Here is a 20,106-nt window from a genome sequence, read left to right on the forward strand (position 1 = left end):
AAACTCCCCTGATCCAGGTAAGGCTCTTCCTTAACTCACAAAACTCCCCTGATCCAGGTAAGGGCTTTTCTTTAACTCACAAAACTCCCCTGATCCAGGTAAGGCTCTTCTTCAACTCACAAACTCCCCTGATCCAGGTAAGGCTCTTCTTTAACTCACAAAACTCTCCTGATCCAGGTACAGCTCAGGGAACTTCCTAAATGTGGGATAAAGTCACTGCTCAATAAAGTCACAGCTCCTGAGTGTCACTAAAAGTCAGAGAGTGCTTTCCCTTGGCTAATTCTTTGACTACAGAAGTCATCTTAGAAAAGAAGTTTTAAAAGTTAAAGCTTCCTTTAAAAAGAAGTTTTTAAAAAATGTTTATAGAAGGTTTTGGGTCAGCTTTGGAGTTTTTTTTTTTTCCTTTCTCCAAAGAATAATTCTTTTCATGTTTGAATATTTTGTTTTTCCAACAGGTATTGGTAGCCTGGCTGCTTCCTACCTGAATCCTGTCAAGTCCTTCGTGCCTCAGATGCCAAAGCTGCTGAAGTCCCTGTTCCCTGTTAGAGATGAGAAGAAGGGCAGGCAGAGCTCTCCCCTTGCACAGCAGGTAAGGCATCAAATCACCCACAAAATCCAGTATTGGTGAGTGAGTGCTGCTGGGCTTGCTGGCAGAGAGATGTTTTAGAAAAGTTGGTGCAGAGCAAACCAAGCTTTTGATCCATTTCCCCTCCATCCTGTCCAGGGTTAGTGGAGCTGCTGGAACTTACTGACACACACTCAGCCCACTTGGCTTTTTCCAAGTGCCAGCTCCACTCCCAGGGTGATTTATGGGCCTCCCACTCACAGCAACAATGGTAAAATTTATGAAGGGCACTTGTTGTTTGTGTATTGCCAGGAGGAAAATGTAATTCTATTTTTAATTCCTTATTTCAAATCCCCACCCCTCATCCCAGCTTGTGTCACCTTTTACCATCTTTCCCTGTGTACTTGGGGCAGTTGTTTTGTTCATTCTTATCTCTTCCACATGTCAGGGAAGCATTTGATTTCCTTTTTTCCCTTTTGGGTGTTGTGCTGCAGAGCTCCCACCTGCTCCAGATGTGGCTCCTGTGCTCTGAGCAGAGGTTGATGCACAGTCAGGCTGACTGGAAAAACACTTCTGTCTTTCAAAAAAACGCCAGATGAAATAGAGAATCCCATTCTAAATCATGTAATCTCCTTTATTTATGAGGAATATTTATTTATAAAGGAATATTTCCCTCTAGAGTAAATGTTGAAGGTTTAACAAACTGTTTTGAAGATGAATCTGGAGCCAGATCTGGTGGGAAAGGTTTTGGGATTCCATTCTGTCCATGCTGGCTCTGCTCTCACCCTCTTCTCTGCCTGGAGTTCTGGAAGCTCATCACTTACTAACTCAGACTTTTCTTCACCTCTTGCCATGCAGGCAAACATTTTAAAGAATATCTTCCTCCAAACAAATTCTAAAATCCCTGAACAACTCTTTTTTTTTTTTTGTGGATGAATCCAGATATTTTGTTTGCTACAACTAAACCTGCTGTTACAAGAACATCCCAGGAAGTTGTTTTGGCATAATAGAAATACTGTAAAATATTAAATAGATAGAGCAAAAATAAATCTACTAACACTTAAATATTTTTAAAAGAAATTTCTGGCACAAATAAGAACAAGGCAATTTTAAAATACTCTTAGCTTGATTGGGGATTCATTTTACATTTTAATCTCACCTTTTGCTTGGTGCTGAGGCTGGAATTGTACAAACTCCCTCATCTATGAACTGTAGAGAATTAAAATGAAGGTGGTGACTTTCTTTAAAGGTATTTGGGTATGGAAAGATGCAAATAGGTGCTCTTACAATTGCAGTGAGAGCCTTTCACACCTTCTTGAATCCTCAGTGAATCAGTGAGAGCTGAGAGGAGAAACGAGGCCTAATTTCCTGCCTCTAGTCTAACCACCTGTTCCCACTCCTTTCCTGTTCAAGATCAGTCCTGGATGATTTGTCTTGAAATCAACTTTTAAACTACAGAGACATCTCTTTAATGAGATTTTAGTTTATGTTATGGATTACTATGGAAAGTCAACCAGGTCATGATCTCAGCAATTTTTAATAATAGGGAAAATGCTATTAATGCTTTGTTATTTTAAAAAAAATAAGAGGAGTGGGTGGTGCTTCAGTGCTTGCACTGGAGAGCAGCTCAGGGTTTCCATGACCAGTGGGTCTGTGTAATGTAATGAAATGTTGGATTTTTTCTCTACTTTCAAGTTTTGCAATGGAACAAATCAGCTGTATTGCAAGTGCGCCTCCATGGTTTAAGAGGTTTTACAAATTCCTTGCAGCTTTATCCATAGGGAAATGGGGCTTTTTCACTGCTGTCAGCAATCCCAGGGAATTGTGGAATTTCCTGAGGTGGAGAGATCCACAGGGATCATTGGACCAAGCCCTGGCCCTGTACAGACACCCCAAAAGTCCCATCCTGTCCAAACATTCCTGGAGCTCTGGCAGCTTTGGGAATGTCACCATTCCCTGGGGAGCTCTTCCAGTGCCCCAACACCCTCTGGGGAAAAAACCTTTTCCTAATCCCACCCTAAGGAAAGATACACAGAAGACAGAAAAAAAAAACCAGAAGGAATTGCCCCAAAATCAGCTCCAGCACAAAAATGAAGAGGTGCCTTTACAGCAAATCTGGCTTTTGAAGATCATCAATATCCCATCCCATCCCATCCCATAATTTCCAGTGCTGCCTCTTTCTAATGGCCTGAGGATGCAAATGTGGGCATGGGAGTTGAGCTGGGGGTGGTGATGGATGGCTGAGGGACACAGGGGGACATGGGGGGCTCAGGGGGTCACTCCAGGCAGCCAGGAACTCCTGTGGAGCTGGAGAAACTGCGCCACGGAGGGGACACCAAAATTGAGCTCTGATAATTTTTCTGAGATCTTTCTCAGCCTCAGGGAATGCAGAACAGCACCTCCAAGGCTGTGGGAGAAGGAAATTTCAGTGCACAGTGGCAGGGGACATAAATGAATGTGCAAGGTGGGAGAAAATCCTGTAAGGGAGAGGCAAAGCCTAAAGGACTTTCTTGGCTCTAATTGCAAAGGAATCTGACCCTTAACTGGGAACTGCTGGAGTTTTGTTGCTGTAAAGAACAATTTGGGAGAGCAAGGTTCAGGAATTGAAATGACAAAGGGGATGGGAGGATCTGAATCATCCTTTCCTGGGCTGGGACCTGAGATATGGGGAGATTCAGGTTGGATTTTGGGAAATGGTTCTTCCCCCAGAGGGTGTTCGGGCACTGGAACAGCTCCCCAGGGAATGGTGACATTCCCAAGGCTGCCAGAGCTCCAGGAGGGATTGGACAGCTCTCTCAGGGTGGGATTGTTGGGGTCTCTGTGCAGGGCCAGGGCTTGCACTGAGTGATCCTTGTGGGTCCCTGCCAGCTCAAGATATTCCATGATTCCATGAAAAGCAGATTTCCAAGGAACAGGACTGAACCTTTTTCCAGGTTTGGAGTTAAGTTCACCATGACTATTCCAAGTGGGTGTGGTACCAAATCTCTGATCCCGTGCTGGTAAAAAAGGAGATCAGTCCTGATCAGTGATTATTAAAATACACTTTTTAAATTATTTTAGCAGCTTTTTATTTCAGTCCTGCCCATTGCTTGGAGCAGCATCAACATTAAAGTGGGCGAGCCCACCCAAAATTACCTTTACAAAGTGATCTCCCCTTGTTTGGAGTGGGTCCTTGTGCTTCAAAAACAAAAAAAAAGGCAGAGACATCCCAGTCAAGGTGGTGGCAGTGAACAAAATTGCTGTCTTTGACCTTCTGCTGCAAGTTTAGTAACTAATCTGGAGAATAATGAACCGCAATTAATGAAATCTGCTCTCGTATTCAAGTGTGTTTCTCAGACAGCACATAAAATAATTGAAAGAACTTCCTGCTCTCTAATTAGTTAGATTGAATTAATTTGGCATAATAGGATTCTTTATGTAACTTGCAGAATGGCTTCCGATGAAGCTGTTTATGTACCTAAAAGATTGGGTTCTGATGAAGCTGTTTATATACTTTAAAGTTAGAAAATGCCTCTTTTCTCCTTTATCTGGTGCCTTTAAATTAATTGCTAGTAGTCTGTAAATAATAAAAAAAACCCCAACAATTTAAAGCTTTCTCAATGGCTGGAATTGCTTTTTATTTTCCCAGCCCATTCTTGAAAAAGCTGAGAACCAGAGTGTAAGATTTGGAGCCTTCTGACCCTCCCTGCTGATGGGGAGAAGCTTAAAATCCTTGTTTAAAATATGCAGGTGGAGGGAGAAGCAGAGTTTCATCTGCCTGTGCTTAATTATATTATGCAGGAATTGAAATCCCTCTTTTTTTATTCACATGCTGAGGCTTTCCCAGTGTGCCCCAAGCAGAATTCCTGTTCTTTTCCCTTGTGACCCCGTGTGGCTCTCCAGGAACTGCCTGTGTAATCACATTTCAGGGCATCACTGGGTGCTGACATTAAAAATGGACATATCAAATTCCACTTTCTGGGTTTTTGGCATTGCTGTGGCAGAAGGAAATTACTGTGGCCAATTTGGTGAGTGGATTTTGGTCACCTTCCTATCCAAGAATCTTTTTGGATGCTCAGATGTCTTGAGAGAGAGAGATCTTGAGTCACAGATTTACTTAAAATAAAACAAAAAAATATAAACTCTTTGAATTTCCATATAATTCATTTTTGCTTTATGGTGTAGCCACATGGAGAGGGCAGCTGTCACTTCTTTTCCTTCCACCTTCTGATGCAGGCATAGAAATTAATCTTAAAAACTAATGAAATGCAGTTAATGAAAGGCTTTCTAAATAGACAAAACCCTTTCCTGGCAGTCCATTAAAAAATAACAGTTTCATGGATGGGCCTGGTGCACAGTATAATTGCTAGAACTGACATTCCTTAATCAAATGTAAATAATGTGGCCTCAGAGAACCTTCTTTAACATCTTGAAGGCTTTTTTTTCCTTCAGAGTTCCAAGTGAAAAATCATTTGGATGCTGCAGTCAGCAGAGCTGCACAGCAGAGCTCGTGTGGCTCCTTGTGACTCAGTTGTTGGTGTTTTGATTTCTTTCTGAGCTCAGTTTTCCCTGTCATCCTCAAACACAAATAGTTTTTGATGAGAATGAGTGTGGAAAACTGGTTTTGGAAGTTTCAAACCACTCGAATTTCTTTGTAAACTAACTTAAAAATGGGTATGAATTACTCTTTTAATCTGCCAGGACCTAGAAACGAAGTAATTGAGCTGCATAGGAAATGGTGTGGGTAATTTTGTATAAATTGTACTAGAAGTGGGGAATTCTGATGTCTTACTACAGGCTGAGACATTTCACATAGGGACTGTGAAATAAGAGGGAGTTGTTTGGGTTAATATTTAAATACAGGGTGTGTTTAGAGAAGAAAATGAGCAAACACAAAAAAAAACCCCAACAAATTAACTTGCACTGGATTTCAGATCTCCTTGTGGAAGGTGGGAGATTCTATATTTGAGTGATTAATGACTTTGCAGTCAATTTTAAAATAAGTTTCAAGATGAATATTGTTGGGGCAGGGAGGTACCTTTTAAAGGTGGAATCTTTTTTTGGGGACAGTGTACTAGGGAATTTTTGGATTCCTCCCTGCATTCCCATGCACACCTCGTGGAAATATTTTATCCTGAGTGCTCCAAACTGATTTAAATCTCTGTTTAATGGATTTAAATCTCTGTTTTGCTGCAGAAGTTCCCAGTAGCTGCTGTTAAATAGCGATGGCTCCATAACATTGTCAGTGGGAGGGTCCCTTGGGCTCAGCCACTCCTGTCTGGGGATGGGAAAGCAAAAAGAACAGTGGAGGTTTGGGATAAAATCCCTTTAGGATTGTATCAACCTTGGCTAAGCCATTCCTGGCATTCACAGGGCAATTCTTGGCTGCACTGGCCTGATTTGTTCTCTTAAATGCCACTGAACTTTCTGCATATTGAGTGTTAATGCTGAGGGATTTTCATCCAAGTGACACCAAATCAAAGGCTTTGCACTGAAGGCATCAGTCACTGCTGCCAGAGGCATTTCACAAAGTGCTTAATGACACAGAAATACCAAATGTGTTCTGCTGAGCTCTTTGAAGAGGTGGCCATTCTATAGATGTGGAATATATGGGATAAAAAAATGTTCATTCAGGATTAATGTTGGTGTCTCTGTAACTGGGGAGTGACACACAAATGCTTTTGCTCTTCGAGCTCACCAGTGTGGCAGGTTGGGCTCTCCTTTGGTCACCTCAGAGATGGTGCAAAGGGACCTCTCAGTGAGCAGAAAATGGCAAAAAAAAAAAAATCTAAGATTGATAGAATCACCATGGAATCCTGGAATGGTTTGGGTTGGAAGGAACCCTAAAGCTCACCCAGTCCCACCCCCTGCCCTCTTCAGGTGAGACCCCACCTGCAGAGCTGCCCCAGCCCTGGGGCCAGCAGCAGGAGGACGTGGAGCTGTGGAGAGTCCAGAGGAATCCACAGAGATGCTCCAAGGGCTGGAGCCCCTCTGCTCTGGGGCCAGGCTGGGAGAGCTGGGGGTGCTCAGTCTGGAAAAGGCTCCAGGGAGAGCTCAGAGCCCCTTGCAGGGCCTAAAGGGGCTCCAGGAGAGCTGGAGAGGGACTGGGGACAAGGGATGGAGGGACAGGACAAGGGACACCTTTACACCTTCCATCATCCCAGGTTGCTTCAAGCCCTGTCCAGCCTGGCCTTGGACACTTGAGGGATCCAGGGCAGCCACAGCTTCTCTGGGCAACCTCAGGGCCTCTCCACCCTCACAGGGAACAACTCCTTCCCAATATCCCACCCAAATCTCCACTTTTTTTTTGTTTGAAGCCATTTCCCCTTGTCCTGTCCCTCCATCCCTTGTCCCCAGTCCCTCTCCAGCTCTCCTGGAGCCCCTTTAGGCCCTGGAAGGGGCTCTGAGCTCTCCCTGGATCCTTCTCTTCTCCAGGGGAACACCCCCAGCTCTCCCAGCCTGGCCCCAGAGCAGAGGGGCTCCAGCCCTTGGAGCATCTCTGTGGATTCCTCTGGTCTCTCTCCAGCAGCTCCAGGTCCTTCTGCTGTTGGCCCCAGGGCTGGGGCAGCTCTGCAGGTGGGGTCTGACCTGAGAGGGGCAGAATCCCCCCCCTCTCCTCCCCTGCTGCCCAAAGTGTGGGACCATCCCAGCCCTTGGGGGATTTCTGGGATGTGAGTGCACCCACCTTGGGCATGTGCAGCTTTTTATATCCTCATCACCTCCCTGCACAGAGCAGCAGCTCTTAGGAGAAGACAATCAAAGATGCTTTAAAGTGCAAAGCTTTCATGTTCTCCCTCACTCTTGTGTTTTGTCAGCTTGGTTGAAGAAATTCTGCCAGAATCCATCACTGTAAAAGGCTCCTGGATAAATAGATACATCAAGTTTAGCAGCCACTGCCTACAAACATTTAATGATAGAATTTGGCTCTGGATCCAGAAATATTTTTCATCCAGCAGTGTCTTCCCAGATAGTCCCAACACTTTGTTTTCAGCCTCCTCCCCAAGGAATTTGACTGCATTTCATCCCACAGGTCTGGTGTGGTGCCCTCTGAGGGGTTTCCTGCCCTGCTGCTTCTTGTCAGCACCCTCAGAATTCCTTTTTTCTCCCTGCTTTTCTAAACTTTGCATGGCACATTTTCTGTAGTTTGGCGATCTGTCATCCTTTCAGGAGGAGAATTGGATGAGGAGTGATTAAAGCCTAATGGTTTTCTTTCTTTTGCTGTGTGATGCCAACTGGATTTTTAGATTTTTGGGGATTTGCAAGTTGTAAGATTGGAGGTTTTGGAGAGATAAAAAACCCAAACAAACATTTTATTTATTTGTTTTAAAAGGAGAAAAGGGAATCAAAGAAGCTGATTTAACTGCTTTAAATACTTTTCCTTATTCCAATTCTGAGTGCTTATTTCTGGATAATAAGGCTGGCCAAATTTTATAAAACCTAAACTTTGCAGGGGTTCTTCATTGGTTTTTTCTGAGAGATAAAAAACCCAAACAAACATTTTATTTGTTTTTTTAAAGGGAGAAAAGGGAATCAAAGGCATTGATTTAACTGCTTTAAATACTTTTCCTTATTCCAATTCTGAGTTCTTATTTCTGGATATTAAGGCTGGCCAAATTTTATAAAACCTAAACTTTGCAGGGGTTCTTCATTGGTTTATTCTATTCCATCTACTTCCTGGAGCCCCAGGTCCTGACCGAGTGAGGATCTCAAAATGCACAAACTTGTGCACCCCAAACAGAGCCAGTTTGCTCTGAACCCTGTTCCAGGGGTGAATTTTCATTTAGCAGGTTTAGGAACAAGCCAAAACCCCTCCCCTCCTGCTTCCTTTTATTGAACTGAAGTTTTAATGTCTTTAAAAAATTTATTTGGTGACCCTCTCGGGGTTTTGTCCATTTTTTGTCTTTTTAGTTTCTACCTTGAAGCATTTTGGTTTTTTAATGCCTGGCACAATCTCTGTATAAATAAAAGCTGCCCTTCTCTCCCATGTTTATTCCTCTTGGGGGTAAGATCAGTCATATCCCTGCTTTACTGGGCTTAGAAGGGATGCAAGAGAAGGTTCCTCACTCTTCAGCTGGAAGATTTCAGTGCTGAGTTCTGGGAATCACTTGTCTGGGAGCTGAGCACTGCCTGTGTGTTTGTACAGAAGGAATCCCTGGGGGAAAAAAATAATAAAAAAATAAAAGCAGGCAGCTCCCAAATTGTGTAATGTGTCTGCCTTAAGGAGCTCTGCCCCTCAGAGCCTGAACCTGCCCTTGCAGTGCATTATTTGACAGTGCTAAAGAGATTTTTCTGCCTTTTTCTCCTCTCTCCTTCTCTTCATGTTCCTTTTCCTGGGGTTCTCTACTGATCTGGTGGCTCCTTCCCCTCCTGTGCGACAGCCCAAGCCAACAGCATAACCTCAGATTTATATCAGGTGTCACAATGTGCTGCTCTGCTCTCAGGAGAGGGATTACTTCAAATCTGCAACATAAAAACCTGAATATGGAGCAAGCGAGGGCCATTCATTGTCAGTGCCAGGAGGAATGTCCTCCTGGAAAAGGGGATGCACAGACATGGATTCTGCCTTCCTTTTTGTGTTAAAGCCAATAATGCTCAGATCCAAACTGAATTTAGAGACTGGAAAAGGAGAAAAATTCTGGAGATCAAACCATAGATCCTTAAAGTTGGAAAACACCTTGAAGATCAAGTCCAGCACCACCCCCATGGTCAGGACCAGTCCATGTCCTCAAGTGCCACATCCAGGTGGTTTTTGAACACTTCCAGGGATCCAGGGGCAGCCACAGCTTCTCTGGGCACCCTGTGCCAGGGCCTCTCCACCCTCACAGGGAAGAATTCTATCCTCATATCTAATCTAAATATTTTTTAGCTTAAAACCATTCCCTCTGCCTGTGTAAAAAGCCTCTCTCCCTCTTTTTTTTTTTTGACAAACTCCATTTCAGCCACTGAAAATTTAGTTTTCCATCCTTTCATGACAAAGCTTTGCTTGGGATCCCAAAATTTCAAATGCCAGCCTTAACATTTACCAGTTTGCCAATATTTAATCCTGTCATTGACTGATTCTCTTCATTTCCCTCCCCCCAGGCTGTCCCACGAATTATGGTTCAGTCAGCCAGTCTGGAGGCCAGTGCTGCAAGGATAAAACAGGTGAGCACATCCCAAGATGTGAGGATAAAATTTTTATATTCACCTGCCAGAGGTGGCCAAAGCTTCAGCTGTTTAAAACCTGTTGCACTTGTGCTGCTGCCTGGCTGTGAGACAGTGAAATTCTGCTGGGTGTTTCAGGTCCTGGTAAAGCCTCCTCTCCTATTCCTGCTTCCACTTTGATATTTGAAAGCATTAGCAGATAATTAGCTGAAATTTAGCTGGTTTGCTGCTTTAAAAAGGAAAATTTCTAGGCTCTGACAGTGTCTATAAGCAGGATGTGGCTATTCTAAGTGTGGAGCTTAATTCCCCATTTTTGTCGTGATATCATGGAAAAACTCTTGCTAAGCTGGAGAGAAAATAGAGCCTGTGATCTCCCACTTTGCAGCAGAACTTCACTCTCCTGAGCAGCACATCAGCTTCCTCCCACTGTGCTTTTATTGTCTTAGAAAACTCTGTGTTATCCAAAGGGAAAATCCAGAGAAAGAGCAAAGCTCCTGAGTCCAGATGGACACCACCCTTGCCATAGAAAAGTGAACAATATGTTTTTAATCTGCTGGAATATTTAAAAAAAAAAAAAACTTTTTTTTTTTTTAATTACATTTTACTTAGCAAACCTTTGGTTCTGAAATTCTAGTAATCCAGTCAAATCCCTCTTTCTTCAAATGCTGCTTAAGTTTCCAGTGGAAAAGGCATTTTGGGAATAAGCTGAAAATCCTGTAGTTTGGGACACTAGATGGGAGAAATCACAAAATTGTGAATAATAAACAAAAATGTTCACCTGATACAGGATTTGTTCAAATCTGCCCTTTTCCAACCTCTTTTTTTCCACCCCCCTTCCTATTAGCACTCTTCCCCCTCCCTCCTTCCCAAAGAGATTTAGAGACATCCTAATCTTTTAGAGTACATGTGCTGGCAAAAGATATTGATCTATCAGATTTAGTAAACTTTACAGCCAAGAAATACATCACTGAAATGGGCTGTTAATCTCATGAGGTGCAGTTAATTTCATCCTCTGGAAGTGCAAGGTGCTGGTGGCTCTGAGGTGGGAATGGCATTTGGAAATGGGGACAGAAATGACAGTTTAGGTGCAGGGGGATGATTTATCCACCCTGTGGGTTAAGCCAAATAACTGTGAGAGACTTATGGATCATGGCTGCTTCCCATTCCATATAAATCCTGCTGTTCAAACAGCAAATGACCAGTCCTGTAATATAAATAATTCTTCAGTAAATATTGGGGAGTGTATTTCTTGGGGTTGACACTTCCCTTACTAATGGGAGGAGTGAGCTGACAATCCTTCCACGCTGGCAGGGCTGACTGGGGATCAGCTTCCATCTTCTGCAGATGGCAGCTACACAGGGATTTAGATAAGCTCAAAGCCTTGGTGCTTGCCAGAGGTCTGGGATCTGTGCTTTTAGCCCAGGTATTTTGGATAACACAGCCCCTCTCCCCCTGTGTTTCAGATGAACCAAGAGGAAGCAGCAAAGCAGCCGCTGGAAACGGCGGCGCAGACGCCCGAGGCGGACAAGTGTCTGGAGAAGACACCCAAAGTGCCTTTGCAGCAGCCCACAGGGGACACCCAGGCCCAGGACTGCCAGGAGGGACCTCCCAGCCCCCTGAGTGAAGCCTCCAGTGGGTATTTTTCCCACAGTGTCTCCACAGCCACCCTCTCCGAGGCCCTGGCAGCGGGAAGCGACGCTGTGGCTCAGCCGGGAGGTCCAACACCTGCAGGGAGTGACTCCCCTGCTCCTGCAGCGGCTCAGGTCCCTTCTGATGTGCAGGACAGGGCTCCTGAGAGCTCTCTGGCCACAAAGAGGGAGAATCCCCCCACCTTCAGCCTTCCAAGTGCTCCCCCCAAACAGAGGGACAGCCCTGAAGTGAATGGAAAGTCTTGCACTTCTCCTTGTCCCAGCGAGCAGGGGAACGATGCCACTGCAGCCACTGTTGCAAAACCTCTTCTCTCTACCTCCACTCCAAAGGAGTCAATATCCAAACAATCAGTGGAGTCAGCAGGACCAGCCAGGAAAAAGGAAACATCCACTGGGGCTTCAGAACTGGGGTTTCCCAAAGCTCATCCCGACCAGCCCAGCGCTGCAGCCTCGCCCTTCAAAATCCAGAAGGTGAAAACATCAGAGCTAAGATCCTTCACCAGCATGCTGGGATCAGACCCCACCAGTTCCCTGGGCACAGAAGAGCAGCAGGAAGGAGAAAAGAGCACCTCCAGTGCCCGTGGACTGAACCACAACGGGTCAGAGACAGCAGAGGAAAAACTGGAGGTGATTTCTGACTCTGAAGATGCCAACGAAATTCCTGAGTGGCTGAAAGAGGGAGAATATGTCACAGTTGGCACCAATAAGACGGGCACTGTTAGGTACATTGGGCCCACAGACTTCCAGGAAGGAACATGGGTTGGTGTGGAGCTGGATTTGCCTTCAGGTAAAACATCCCCTGGGTCAGGTGGGAAGCAGCTGGTGTGTCCCAGCTGGCAGAGCTCATCTTAAAGCTGCTTTTTTGGGGGGTTTATTACCCACTGGGGGGTTTATTGCTCATTGCAGGAGGCATTTTGAAAAGGGGAATGTAAAAGGTCTTCCTTGCTGTGATCTTTTTCCAGACTTGCTCTCACTCCCAACCCCTTTGAGATCCCAACCCAAACCATTCTGTGATCCCTGACTGTCCCTTTTCAGTCATTTCTTTGGCTTCTCACACTGAAGTAGGAATCAGGATTCCTCTTCCATGCAGCAGCTGCAGGACAAGCCTTGTGTCCATAGGATTCTCTCCTGGGCTTCTGCTGTGAGGATAAGGGTGTTCAAAGCACAACAGGAGTTGTGGGATTTAGCTCAAAGGGACATTTAGGCTAAATGAGTTGCAAAGTCTCTTAATAGGTATTAAGAGGTAATGGGATTTTATTTTAAAGTAAGCTTTAAAATTGCAAAAGACTATTTCTGTGTGTGTATATATATATATATAGTGTGTGTGTGTGTGTGTATATATACACACATTATATATGTATGTACACTATATATAAATATATACATACACATATATACATGCTATATATATAGAGTATATATATAGTGTATATGTATATAAATATACACATACTATATATACACTCTATATATATATATATACATCCCTATATATGTGAAAAGCAGTAGGAAATAATCATCCCCTGACCACCAGGTGATACAGGTAATTTGAGGTTTCTTTCACTATCTCACATCTCATCCCTGCCTGACTCTTTTCTGTACAGCTGTGGAATTCCCAGAATTTAGTGTTTCCAGGATTTTTTTGGAAACCAGGATGCAGTTCCTGGGGAGGCTGCTCCTGTTGATATGGGAATGGGTTGTCTCCAGCACAAGAGGAGAGGAGAGGAAGATGATGGCTGGGATTGATCCCTGCTGGAGTCCAGGCTTCCCAACCCCTTTCCTCTCCAGGATTGGGGGAAGTCAGGGAGTGCCAGTGGAAAATCCAGGAGAAGTGCAGTGACAGTGAGAGAATTTGGGTTACCCAGGGCATGAAAAACTCCTTATTCCAATCCTCTCAGCCAAGTGCAGCATTCCCAGGCTGGGTGGTGAATCAGCACATCCCAGGGAGCCCACGCTCCTCCCTGCTGCACATTTGGGGTTGGAGCAGTTCATCCACCACAACACTGTCCAGGATCCAGAAATCCCAAATCTCCCTGTGCCCTCCCCATGTCCTCATCAGAGCTGAACTGGGCAGTGACTTCCCAGCTGCTTTCAGAAAACTCTCTGGAGTTTTCCACCCTGGAAAGCAAACTGGAGCTCTTGATCCTTTTGCAAGCTGTAGTAGTTCCTCAGTCTTGGGTTCGTGCCTCATTAAAAAATAAAATAAAATTTAAAAAATATATATATATATTTACAGATTCATTTCAATTTTGGAAGGTCACCCTCCCTCTGTCAGGCTGCTCCAGTGCTGATTCTGTAACATCCCAGTAACATTTCTATGGAGCAGCTTCCATGGAAAAGTAAGGAGATTTTTGGCCTGCTGAGGACTCTGCTGCTGATGTTGCTGGAATGTTTCTTTTCACCCCCTTCTGTTTCCACAAGGAATAAGACCCTGATTTGTTGGAGCACATCTGGAGCTTCCCTTGGGGAAGGTGGTCACAGAGTGGTGTCTTTGTCACGCTGCAAACAGGGATAGAACTTCAGGGACATGGAAATCCCAAGTCCTGGCCATGTGAGGATACATTGGACCCAACGTGCTGCTGGTGGAAGGAGGAAGGAAACACCCCAAAAGCCAAACCTGTGACTCAGTATCATTTAAAGGGCTGTTGGATCTTTCCACCTTCCCTTTATGGATGGGAGTAATCCCTGAACAGTTCCCCTGAGAATTTTAAATGATCTAAAATGAGGAATAGAAAGATCTCAACAGCACCAGCGCAGAGAAATTACCTTTCCTGTTCTATGGACGGTTTACAACCTGGCAAGAATGACAATCCTCAACTTCAAACACCAGCTCAGAAAGCCAAAAGCTCTTTAAATGTCTGCTTTTCCTTCCTTCCCAGTACTTTGGTAACAGAAGTGATTATTTACCACTTTTGGAGAAATTAGAGAGCAATTGGGAAGAAAGGACAAGGCAGAGTGTCCCATTCAGAGGCACTTGCTGGGATTCAGCAGGGAAGTTTTCCCTCCATGGTGTATTTTTAAGGACCATTTGTTCCCCCTCTCAGCACGTTTTCCTTGCCTCCTTCTCTGGGTGCAGTAGCACCAATTTGCACAGAATAAACCCCATTTTGTAGGGAAAAATCCTTCCCTGTGAGGGTGGCCCAGAGAATCTGTGGCTTCCACATCCCTGGAAGTGTCCAAGGCCAGGCTGGACAGGTTTTGGAGCAACCTGGGACAGCAGAAGGTGCCGGGTTGGACCAGGATGGGATTTAACCCTTCCCAAACCACTCTGATTGTCTTGTTGCAGGCAAGAACGACGGCTCCATCGGGGGGAAGCAGTATTTCAGGTGTAACCCGGGCTATGGATTGCTGGTGAAGCCGGGTAGGGTCAGGAGGGCCACGGGCCCCGCGCGGCGCCGCAGCTCCGGCCTGAGGCTGCAGGGAGCGGAGAACAGGAGGAGCGGGAACTTCTCCGGGTCAGCCTCCAACCTGGCCTCCCTCACAGCCCTGGCCAAGGCAGAAGGAGGATCCACTCTGAGACTGGAGAAGAGCCAGAAGAACGCAGAGAACCGAAAATCCTGGGCAAACTGAGAGATCCCAGCCCAGCAAACGCCCTGGGATGCGGCCGGGGGAGCCGGTGGCTTCGGGAAGCGAAACCAACCATCCCAACTTCCAGTTGGTGGCAAACACTAATGAAGGGTTTGTTCTCTCTGCTCTGGGTGATTGACATGATAATTCTTTGCCTCGTCGTGGTGCTGGATCCTTCGTTTCCTGTCCCAAATCCTGACGCCTCCGGGGGCAGCCGACGGCAGCCGGTTCCGGCGCGCGGCGCTGGGTGGGTGTAATGAGCTCCTTCTCTTCCTCCTTTCAGAGGAAAATCGGTCAAACCACAGATTCCCAACAGCCTCAAAATCCTCCCCAGGCACCAGTGCTTCCCTGGAAGTGCAGGGCAGTTCTTGAAGAGCCTCCCCACAGCAACAGCTCTGTTGTAATTCCGTAAGAGCTGTGTCAGTATCGTGTAATCCGCCGTGAAAGGGCAAGGTGGGAATGATTCCAGATGGGCAGAAAAGTGAAAGCAGAACTTTGTTTGGAGATAAAGAACCCCTAAAGTCCCTTTATTTACAGAAGCAGCAGCCCTTGGGTTATGAGGCTGGGCCCAGTGCCTGTTTGGATCACTGCCCCGTTATCCCACTCTCCTGTGGAAAGCAGTGTGGTCTTCCCCACTGGTTTGTTGGGAATGGGAGAAAGCCCATGGCCAGCTCTGTCTTATTTTTGATTTTTGGTCCATTTAATGTTTGCTCTCACCATGACAGGATCCCCTCTCTCACTTGCCCCAGAGTGGCAGGACCTTCTTGGCTCCTCCCTGTGGGCCAAGAGGATTTTAGCAGAGGTGTCAGCACTGAAGTGCTCCCCTGTTCCCACCCAGCCTTTGGAGACACTCGGAATTTTGCCAAGCAGGGTGTCTCTGTCCTCATAACAGGATCAATCCAGTCTATTTATTTTTATTTATTCTTTTAAAACGTGAAATGTTTGCGCTTTACAATCATCCCCCACAGAGGAGCTCTCCCAGCACCGTCTCGAGCGCCGATCCAAAGAGGAGGTGCCTCTGTCATCCCCAGAACCAGCCTCTCTCTTGGAAAGGGGGAGGTTTGGGCTGGCTTTTATAAAACTTGATTTTATTTGTGGCTGGTTTTTAGCTGCCTGTGGCACAGGGGATGTATCCCTGTCTGTGTGTCCACGCACGGATCGGCCAACAGTGGTTTTCCTATCAAATCCTGAAAAGCCACAGATTTTTTTATCTTGAGCTGTTTGTATCTTGTTTAGTCATCACGGGGGGATTGGACAGCCTGAGCAATAGATGTTTTATCTACGTGGGGACTATTTAGGATGCTAAATTAATGATTAAACTTTAATATCTCTCCAGTCGCTGCCCGTGGGTATCCAAGTGCCTTAAACATCTGGTTCCGAGGTCCAAGGAAAAGCTCCATTGGTATCAAAGGAGATAGGGATGCTTAGTGAAGGAGATAATTATGCTGATTTACTGTAATTAATATCATTTATGCAGAAGGAATAAAATTAAAATAGAAACTAATCTGTAGCAGAAATAAGCGGGCTGGGTTCCAATGCAGCCTGCGTAGAACTGCCAGGGGTTGTGTATCCTTCCAGCTTGGTGTAAGTAGTTTCAGTGTTTCCTAAATTTTCCTCAAGAAATCTTAATATAAAATGTACAGAGCAGCTTTTTAAAGATATTTTTAGTGTACAGTTTTCCCTCTTTTTCCCTTTGCACGAAGCTCCTGTCCATCCACACCACGATGGGGGAGGAATTTGGTAGTAAAGAATTCTGATGCTGAAATCCCGGGTTTTAAAATTAAAACCGGTTTCATGAACGCAACCCATACAGTGAAACTCTTCCTTTTGGGGTCTGAGGAGTCTTGCCAATGAAAGACCACCCACTAATTAATTTGATGCCTCTTACACTGCCTTGTTGGTTCCCTGAACTCCACCCTGACCGTGTTTTTAATTGCACTTTGTTCTGATGTGCTGCCGGAAGAAGCTGGCGCGAAGCAGCCCCTCCCCAGAGTTGTGTGTTTTTAGTCTCAGCATTTCAGATACTCGGGTTTAGGGATGTCTTTAAAACTCCTCCCTGCTTGCTCAGTGGCCCCTTTGGGGGAGATGCAAAGGGAGGAACCTCCAAGTCCTTTTGAAGCCTCTTTTCTTGTGCTGGAAATCCAGGATTTCCCCAGGGAAAGGTGTCCAGGCTGCAGGAGAGAAGGGGAGGAGCTGGGTTGGTGGTTCCCTGTTTTCTGCTGCTGGTTATAAACTCCTCTGGCCCGTTTGGGCTCCAGCCCTGGCCGTGGTTTGGTGTTTGCACACCTGGGACACGTGGCCAGGGGCTGGATTCCCTCTCCTCCCACCCTCAGTTGTGCTGCAGAACCACAGAGAGGGATGTGAAGGGTGCTTAGAGCAGCCCACACCTGCTGGGATAGCTATGGGATATCCCTCCTCTGGGATAGCTATGGGATATCCCTCCTCTGGGATAGCTGTGGGACATCCCTCCTCTGGGATAGCTGTGGGACATCCCTCCTCTGGGATAGCTATGGGATATCCCTCCTCTGGGACAGCTGTGGGATATCCCTCCTCTGGGATAGCTATGGGATATCCCTCCTCTGGGATAGCTATGGGATATCCCTCCTCTGGGATAGCTATGGGATATCCCTCCTCTGGGATAACTGCTTCTGGAAGCAAATCTGTCCAGCAGGGCTGGGGTGGTTCCAGGAAGAGCACGAGGAGCCCACGGTGCCTTCATGGTGGGAGGACCTTGCTCAGAGCTTTCTTGCTTTTCATCCCTTCCCCTGACTTTGGAAACAAAACCTCTCCTCACATGGCACCCTAAAATCGCCCTGATGCAGCACAAGTTCCAGAAAGCCAAAACCATCAAATTTGGCCATGAGGGTGTTCCTGGAGGATTCCCTGACTCTCTCCTGCTCCCTCACAGCTTTCCTGGGCAAGTGAGGTCTTTTCTAAAGGTGTTTTTCAGATTTTTGGCACAGTGAGTGCACATTCCTTTACTCAAAGCCATCTGTTACTTCACCCCAGTTAAGCCAATTGACCAGAAAAGAGGGAAAAATCATCATGGAGGTAATAATATCTATTTTTTACTGATAATATTAGAAAAGCTCTGCTCTCAGCCTAAAGGAGGAGGTGCTGTTAACTGGAACCACCCAGCACTGAGGCTGGTGTGTGAATAGCTATGCAGATATTTCCAAGATTTTCATGCACTTTATACAGGGAAGAAGAAGATTTAATGCGGGCGAGTGTCGTTTGTATCGAGTGTCTCATCTCCTCTGGTGTCTCTCGGGGGTTCAGTCCTGCTGGCTGTGTCCCTGAATTGTGGGTGGGTCTCAGATTCTTGGGAAATGGCATTGTTGGGTTGGAAAGGCTCCATCCCCCCTGTGTTTGCAGGGCTGGGGGTCCCTCCTCCCCACAGGGTGTCTGTGGCACCAAGCCAGCCAAGAGGAGGCTGCTCAGAGGGACTTTCTGGGGTTTTCTCAAGCCAAGCCACGGCTTTTTCCTGTGTTAGGTTCAGCTCTTGAGGTGTTTTGATCTCCATGTCCAAAATCAAGCCTGTTCATCCCGAGGTTCTGGCCCTTTGCTGTTCCATGATGTTGTTGAGTTGAGGAAAACGAAGAGAAGCAAATTCTGTGTGGTGGCACCGCCCGGGTCCTTGAACAGAGGGCTTTGTCCTTGGCTGGGGTGGAACGTTCAACACCATCTCCTACAAAGGCAGAACCCCCCTCATTCCTCCCCAGAGTGGTGGGACCCCACCTGAGCAGGGCCTGGGTGTTGTCCAGCCCTGTCCATGGTGATGCTCCCACCGCTGGTTCCTCCGGTTCTTTGCACAACATTTCGTTTTCCCAGTGCCTTATCCCGGGGCCAGCAGTGAGGGCTGCAGCCTCGGGGTGCCTGGATTTTAGGGAATGAGGTGGTGAGGAACGGTGTGGGCTGGTCACACTTCACAACACCTCCAGTGGGGTCACGATCAAGTGTCTTGTTGCTCCATCTCCCGTGTCCGTCTTTGGTTTCTGCCCTCTCCACCGTTCCCAAGCCGTGATCCCGTTGGGTTCCCCGGGAGCTCGTGTGGCCCTGCCAGGGTCAGACCCTGCAGGGGCTCTGTGTACTTTAAATGAGCTGAAATCCAAAGAGACTTTGTAATGAGCTGTAAAGTTTTTAATTATTTCTGTACCATACTAAATGACTGTAATATTGTATCATACGTGCGATGCCGCCTGCAGGACCTGAATAAACATCTTCTTTAGAGCTGGGATGTCTGTGCTTTGTTGCTCCAGTTCATGGCACCAAAATGTTTAGAATAGGAATAGTTTAGGTTGGAAAAGCTTCCAAAATTGATTCCAGTGGTTCCCCAGCACTGCCAAGGCCACCACTGACCCGTGTCCCCAAGTGCCACATCCACAGGGCTTTTAAATCCCTGCAGGGATGGTGATTCCAGCATTCCCTGGGCAGCTGTGGCAGTACCTGACCACCCTTTTGGGAAAGAATTTTTTCCTGATATTCACAGTGGTCTGAGGATCCCAAGGATTTCTCTGCCTTGCTCCAGGAGGTCAGTGCCTCAGGGAGCTGCCACATCCAACCCTGCCAAGGCCTCAGGGCGATGAGACCCCCCCTCAACATTTCATGATGTCCTTGAAACCCCCTGCCTGGGCCACATCATTTCCTTTCTCTTTGGCACCATGCAGCTTCATGTTGGAAACAACAGGCAGGGTTTGACTGGGATTATTTTGTGTAGCTTTTCAGTTTATCTTGGCTTTTTTCTAAAGCAACAAACACCGCGTTGATCCTCCCCATCCCCACTGAAACTCAGCGAGCAAAGGATATTTTTATCAGCACTGTCTTGCAATCAGCACACGAAAACAGCTTTTTTTTTTTCCTTTAAAGCCACTTCCCTTTTATGTTTTACCTTCTGAAAGAAAAAAAAAAACCTCTTTGGCTGAAACACAGGAGCTGTTTGAAGCAGCATCACTTTGTTCAAACCTCGCTCTTCCCGGAAGGTGGCTGTGGCACCTTCCCCACGCTGCCACGTTCTGTTCTGCAGCCAAAGCTGGCTTGAAAAGACTCCCATCAAAAAGAGCAGGAAAATAATTTTTTTAAAACCTCCAAAACTAACAAAGAACACCTCTTTTCCCCGTTTTCCTTCAAATTAACACCGCTTCCATCGGCCTCGCTTGGCTTCAAACACTTTGCTATGGGAGGCAGCAGCTCCTGGGCTTCACC

At 46.2% G+C, this 20,106-nt stretch overlaps 1 protein-coding gene across 1 annotated transcript in view; it reads left to right on the forward strand.

Annotated features, from left to right (window-relative positions):
* The window catches only part of KIF13B (kinesin family member 13B), a 69,831-nt gene extending 50,692 nt beyond the window's left edge, over nt 1-19,139 (forward strand). The window contains exons 31-34 of the mRNA XM_066547618.1: nt 456-589; nt 9,626-9,688; nt 11,152-12,124; nt 14,624-19,139. Of these exons, the coding sequence (XP_066403715.1) occupies nt 456-589; nt 9,626-9,688; nt 11,152-12,124; nt 14,624-14,907 (1,454 nt within the window). The 3' untranslated portion in view covers nt 14,908-19,139. The remainder of the gene's footprint in view (nt 1-455; nt 590-9,625; nt 9,689-11,151; nt 12,125-14,623) is intronic.
* Nucleotides 19,140-20,106: the final 967 nt, after the last annotated feature.

This window comes from Molothrus aeneus, chromosome 3 (genome assembly GCF_037042795.1).
Source record: "Molothrus aeneus isolate 106 chromosome 3, BPBGC_Maene_1.0, whole genome shotgun sequence".
In the NCBI taxonomy this organism is placed as follows: domain Eukaryota; kingdom Metazoa; phylum Chordata; class Aves; order Passeriformes; family Icteridae; genus Molothrus; species Molothrus aeneus.